The sequence below is a fragment of the Nicotiana sylvestris genome, chromosome 7, assembly GCF_000393655.2.
Source record: "Nicotiana sylvestris chromosome 7, ASM39365v2, whole genome shotgun sequence".
NCBI lineage: Eukaryota > Viridiplantae > Streptophyta > Magnoliopsida > Solanales > Solanaceae > Nicotiana > Nicotiana sylvestris.
The window spans coordinates 171,042,474-171,049,465 of record NC_091063.1 but is presented as its reverse complement, the minus strand read 5'-3'; the positions used below and the strand labels follow the sequence as shown (position 1 = coordinate 171,049,465).

General features: G+C 33.7%; 1 protein-coding gene across 1 annotated transcript; it reads left to right on the top strand.

The window, feature by feature from the left end:
* The first annotated feature begins 984 nt into the window (after positions 1 to 984).
* LOC104240119 (ethylene-responsive transcription factor ERF024-like) lies at positions 985 to 1,575 on the top strand. Its single transcript, XM_009794900.2, has one exon. It carries the CDS (start codon positions 985 to 987, stop codon positions 1,573 to 1,575), a length of 591 nt encoding a protein of 196 aa, XP_009793202.1.
* Positions 1,576 to 6,992: the final 5,417 nt, after the last annotated feature.

The window sequence follows — 6,992 nt, the reverse complement described above, 5'->3', positions numbered from 1 at the left end:
GAGCATGCATGTTTTATTTGAAATTTGCTAACACTTGCTATAAGTTTAATTTTGATTTTTTTTTAAATTTTTTTTTTTTTGAATATTGCTTAAATAGTTGAGTGAAAATTGGTCACCCCATGAAAATTTTATCTTTAGGCAGATCTAAGCCTACCATAGTATATTTATAATGATCCAATAATAATACTTTTAACATGTTCCCTCCAAGATACAACATGTCGATAACGTTGTATGACTAAGACAAACTATGAACTAATTGCCACAATAATAATATATATAATATGATCCTGCAAGTGGGATCTATGAAGAGTAGTGAGTACGCAAATCTTACCCATACAAAAGTTGTTTTTGATAGATTTCGGCTCAAGGAAAGCATAATTATAGCCGTTTAGAAAAAGAAATACAATAGTAAAGAAGTCATGGAAAAGGAACCAATAACAACAACAAGATAATAAGAAAACTGAATCAAAATTTTTTTTAGATAGTAATAAAAATCTAAGAATAAGGAAATACAAAAATAATACTAGTACAACTATCTATCGAATCCATAAAATTTAAATCCCGAATAAACCTCGGGAGACTTTGGCATCATTGAGCCACAAATGTCTTGTCAACATTTCTTTGACATTCTTGAAACTTCCCACTTTTATCACTTCAGTAGAATAATTCTTGAAAAAGAACTTTTAATCCTCATCCTTAATTATGTATATAAGGTCACTGTTTTCTAACTTCTACTAACACTTAGTGAAAACGGTATCCAACCCACATCTCCAACACATTTCTGGCTTACACCCAAAATCCTTCACACACTACTCTCGCAAGTTCATCAACAACTGGCTTGCACCTCCAATTTTCAGCTTTCCTCAACCTGTTATCCTCAAAATCTTCCCTTTCTTAAATGGCTACCTTAATCCAATTCAATTTCATCTCTTTCCCAGAACCTTCTATTAGTTCTCGAAAAAGAAAACGATACCCTAATATTAAATGGCGACTTATGGTGGAAGCAATACTAATATCGGGGGCAGTGCTACTGCCCCGGATAATTATTCGGGGCGTCATCCTGTTTATCGAGGAATAAGGCGAAGAAAGAGTAGCGGAAAATGGGTGTCAGAAATTCGGGAGCCACGATCACCTAACAGAATCTGGCTCGGCACGTTTCCCACAGCTGAAATGGCAGCGGTGGCTTATGACGTGGCAGCAATCGCGCTTAAAGGTCGTGATACTGACCTTAATTTCCCGAATTCAGCTGCCTCTTTACCTGTTCCTGCCACGAGCTCGCCTCGTGATATTCAGGCAGCTGCAGCCAGTGCAGCTGCAGCTGTAGGGGCAGCTGGAGACGCGTTATTAGCACGTAGAGAAGTACATGATCAGAAGAGTAAATTGGTTTCGGAGAATTTAGGGTTTGAGAATAATTATGAGTTTATGGATGAGGATTTGATATTTGATATGCCTAATGTTCTTGTAAATATGGCTGAAGGGATGTTACTTAGTCCACCGCGGTTTAATCTACCTGATGAGGACTTTGCTGCTGCTGCTGAATATACTGCGTACCAGAATTTGTGGAATTATCCCTAATTGCCATCTCTACAAGCGACTTAAAAAATAAGCTTACTGTGATTATGACAAGTTTATAAAAATAATATTGACCTTAAATAAGATGAAAATGTTGTATATTATCTCAGCTATCTGTGGGAGTTCAGTTTGTGTCTGTGTTTAATTTGTATGTTCTTTTATTATTGCATGTATAGGGTTTTCATGTTTTTCAGTTCAGCCACATCTTTGATTCTCGTTAGGGTTTTGTCTAACAAGCCCTGTAATATATTATTCCATCCCTTTCAATTCAAGGAAATGGTATGGTTTGTTGGTTAACGGGTCAAGGTCTCTTAAGAAAAGTGATTATTATTACATTCATTTACTTCAAATTTTTAGCGTGCACAATGGAATTTAATTAATTTACATATACAAGATATTGGATAGATTAAGCTAGTTTTAGAGGATATGTTTTTTTTTCATAAGAGGTCAATTTAGAGGAGCTGACTCGCGAATCACTATTGATTAAGAAATTGTACTTTTCCAGATGGGAGGTAGCAGGTAATCGGACACCATCATGATAAACAAAAATAAGATATATAAAATATATGAATCTAGAACTATATATTTAATTTGCTAAAGAGGAGAATGTTATAAACTACCATCTTTTCAGCAAAAAGCCCCAATTGTTGCATGGTGGCAAATTCACCAAAATTATGAGTTGATGTATGCTATGGGGAAAAAAAATCTATTTATTTTCTTAATTTATTTATTGGATTTTTCAAACTTTAAGTGCAATAAACGAACATTTTCTGGGAATTTGAAACAAGTGCAAAAACTACAGCGATATTGACTGTTACATCGAGCAAAACATGGTAAGCAAATATATATAGATGAAGGGGAGAAGTCAAATTATGTGATAATTAGAGATTAAGCAGCAGTCAACTAGAAGTTTAATTATCACTTCCTTTGACTGTTATACTGAATAATGAGCATAAACAAAAGTCGTGGTTAAGATTTCAAATGAACAACTATTACACGCTGGGTACGAAAAGACTCAACATAAGGGAGGGAATTGAGAAATAAAGTAAATAGGTGTCATCCAACCACTAAACTAATTAAAAATAGTCGACAAACGTATATACACATACATACATACATATACATATATACACAGGGGCGGTCCAACATTCTTGATGGCCTAAAGCAAAATCTCGATGAGGGGCCCTAATTTGTTAACAAAATAAATTTGTATATTTTTGTTTGAAATCTATTTTTTTAACTTTTTAAAATGATAATATAGCTAATCCGATCCATTTAAATTCTCCTAATACATTATTGATCCTAATGCAAAATTGTTATAGGATAGGTATTTAACAAAAAATAATTCTTGTTATCTTATTGAGTATACGGATCAAAGTATTATCTTCTACTTGTAATATTTCCTTTAACGTCGGCTCCCACCCTCCAAGAACTCCCTGTCTTGCTCTTGAGATAACTCGAACTCACAACCTTTTGGTTGGGAGTGGAGAGTGCTCACTACTAAAACAACCCACTCTTGTCAAAAATAAAAGATATCTTTATACCCTTTAAATAAAAAATTAAATTTTACCCACTAAACAAAAAATTCAAAGATATCTTTATACCCTTTAAATTATTAAAATCTCAACTATCAGCGCTAGTCATAAATTAAAATTTTCTTTTCTTTTTTGTATTAAGTTATTTACTTTTTAAAATTAGCATACTCAATTTTTATATAAAAAAATTAAAATTACTACCAAGGGAAAGTGGGGCCCCCAAAATTTGGGGGTCCTAAGCCATTGCTTGTGCTGCCTTTCCCTTGAGCTGCCTATGTATATACATGTTGCATGTATAATATGTGTATAACCATCTAAAATTAGTGTACATTTAATTTAAAATATCTTTTTTGTCCATAATGAGATGAGATGCTTTGATCATCACATACGTTTATAGTATGTTTAAGATCATAAGTTTCAAAAGTATGGTAACCAGACAAATGTTATGGCATGTTTAAAGACTACAAGTGATATTATTTATTTCTCAAACTCCTATCAGTCAAGTAAGTCCAAATAAACTGAAATGGATAAAGTAATAACATTAAATGAAATTGTTTGATTTTAAGACTAGGGATGTCCATCACTAATGTGAGACGTATACTAATCTTTGTTATTTTCATATTCGTATTGGTATTCTAATAACGAATTGTTTTTATGAGATTCACGTTTTAACTTATGAGATATTTATTCTTTGTTATTATACGTTGACATTAAAGACAAGTTTAAATATTATGACTTATGGGATAAATTCAAAAATAGCCAGATTTACAAGTAGTCATTTAAAAATAGCCACAGTTTCAAAAGTAATCAAAATTTAGCTACTTTTTATGTAAAAATAAATCTAAACGAAAACACTGTTCAAAATTCGGAAAATACTCCAGCATAATATACTGGAATTCCAGCATAATATACTGGAATTCCATTATAATATACTGGAACTCCAGTATATTATAATGGAGTTCAAGCATAAGTATACTGGAACTCCTGTATAATATACTGGACTTTCATGCATAATATACTGGTCCAGTATAATATGCTAAAAGTTCATACACAGGTGCTCTAATCTCCAGTATATTATGCTGGAACTTTCCGCGTGTTAGAGTTCCATCATAATATGCTGGAAGTTCATACACTGGTGCATCAATCTCCAGTATATTATGCTGGAACTTTCCGTATTGCAAAAAATAGTGACTATTTTTTAATGATTTTGCAAATGCTGACTATTTTTCAATGACCAGTCCGAAAACTCGCTAGCACGTGGTATTTTAACATATTTGAAAGAATGAATGAGTTGGGTAAAGAGCAACAGTCAGGGGTTATATAATTGTTCTATGGGCTAATATGGCGGGGCTTCAAGTAAAGAAGAAAATTAAAGGAAAAATCTCACTGTATACCCATTAATTCCAAACTATTTATCCTTTAATGCTCAGACCCAAACTATTTACTACTTCTATTCATGCGTCCCAAACTATTTATCCGGTTATTCATTTATTCTATTAAAATAGCTAAGAAAAATCAAAAAGAGTGCAGCCTCTTCTCTTCTCTTCTCTCTTTCTTCTTGATATCAACAATTCCCCAATGCATGTTATTTTCCTTTTTCTCTGAAATCCCTTATGTATTTTTCAGCCTTATCTCTTTAGTTTCTTCTACATATTCAAATCTTCTCCTTTTTACTAGATCCAACAGTCACCACCTCAAAAAATTCAAAAAACCAATAACGAAATACCAAAATTTTTGCTAAAAAGTATTACCTATATGATTTCTTGAAATATTCTCGTCAAAATTGAGGAATTATTGTTAGTTTGAGGAATTATTATTTTTGGGTAGTTTGGGTTTTGTAGAGTGAGAATGAAAGTGACCCAAAAAGAAAAAGAAGGCTTAGTCTTAATTTTAGTAACTCCAGATCCTTGAATTATTTCCTTATTTGCTACTTCTTGAGTTACTTGTAATTTGTTCTTACAAAATTGTTCTTCCATTTCCCTTATATCCTTCTTCAAAAAGAAATTAGATCTGATTATCTGATAAGTTGACCTCTGGCTAGTTTCAATTATGCTTCACTTTTTCTTGATTGTTCTTTCCCTAGCTCTTGCTTTTACCTTAGCTTAAAATTTTTATTTTGAAGATTTCTTATTTGATTCAAAGTGGGTGCTGTTAAATATTGTTTGTAATACCTTTTAAAAGTTTATAGTGAAATTTGATAGCATTTGGAGCTGATTTGAGGTGATTGAGATCGAAATTTTTAGCTGAAAATCAAATAGTATATAGCTACCAAATAGTATACTGCTATGGTATACAATATGCTGTAGGAGTATATAACTATACTGCAACAGTATACTATTATAATTTACAATAGACTGCAATGGTGTATTGTAATAATCGAAGAAAAATTCAGTTACATAACAATATACCGCTACAGTATATAATATACTACAACAGTATACTATTATAGTATACAATATATAGTTATAGTATATTGTAATAATATGCAATATACTATAACAGTATGCTGTAATAGTATACAATATACTATAATAGTATACTTATTACCCGTAAATTCACTTGCCTTTTTCCTTTTAATTTGCTTTAAGCTTTTACCCAGCGTGAGGGGCAAATTGAAAATATAAAAAACAAAATATTATAGTATGCTATATAATGTAACGATACTCTTACAATTAAATTGTCACGACCCCACCCCGAACCCGGTCGTGATGGCGCTTCTCATGAAGACAAGGCCAGCCAACTAAACCCAATTCACCTTTTTAAGACAGTTAAACAATATAAAGCAATCTAAACATGATTTAATGATAATAAGTAGCGGAAATATAACCCGACACGACCCAAACCGGGGTGTCACAAGTCACGAGCATCTACTATGGAATAAATACAACTGAAAAGTCTGAAATATACAAAACAAGACTAATGAATGAAGAGGGAGAAAAGCGGTGCTGCGAACGCCGGCAGCTACCCTACTAAACTCCGACGACTATGCCTCCGGTCAGCCAATACCCGCTACCGGGTCCAGAAATACCTGAATCTGCACACAAGGTGCAGGGAATAAAGTGAGTACTCCAACTCAATGAGTAATAATCATAACTAAAGTCTTAATGGTAAGAAATCACGTAAAGCATATTAGGATGTTGTATAGGAGCAGTTCAAAACCAGTAAGAAAGCAGTGAGGCTGTAAAATTTCTTTAAACATCTTAGCTCAGTTGGAAACTTCTTTAAAAATGATCTTTTCAACCGTTATGAAGATAAATGCAAACAATTAGTACAGATAAGCATAGAAATCTGCCCCTCGGGCACAAATACACAATTTAAACAGGTAAAAAGAAGGCAAATAAGAGAAGATAAGCATATAAGGTTCGCCCCTTGGACTCAATCTCACATCATAATGGGTACCCGTGCTCACTGGGGGTGTGCACACTCCGGGAGAGGCCCCTTACGGCCCAAGCGCAATATCAAGCCATCTTGTGGTATCAAATCTAGGCCCTAGGCCTCATGTCAATCAAGCTACCTCGTGGCGTATATATGTATCTCAGGCCCTCGGCCTCATATCAGTATCAGTGTCTCACTGCTGCGGCATGCAGCCCGATCCAAAAGTATCCTCACAACACAGACCCTCGGCCTTACTCAATCAAAATCACATAAGCCACTCGGGCAACAGTAAAACATGATACTCAGCCCAAAATATTATTGGAAAGATCATTTCAAGCGTTAAAGCAAAACAAACTTGGCTGAGTTTTGAAAACAGTGGAAAACACATGACTGAGTTCAAGTATGAATCAAAATAGTGAGGAAACATCAACAACAATCCCCGAAGGGTTCAAATAGTTGGCACGAAGCCCAAATATGGCAATCAGCCCAAATCATGAAGATAGTAAAAAA

Coding starts and splice junctions, on each gene's coding strand:
- LOC104240119 (XM_009794900.2), top strand. CDS start 985: ATGGCGACTTATGGTGGAAGCAATACTAATATCGGGGGCAGTGCTACT.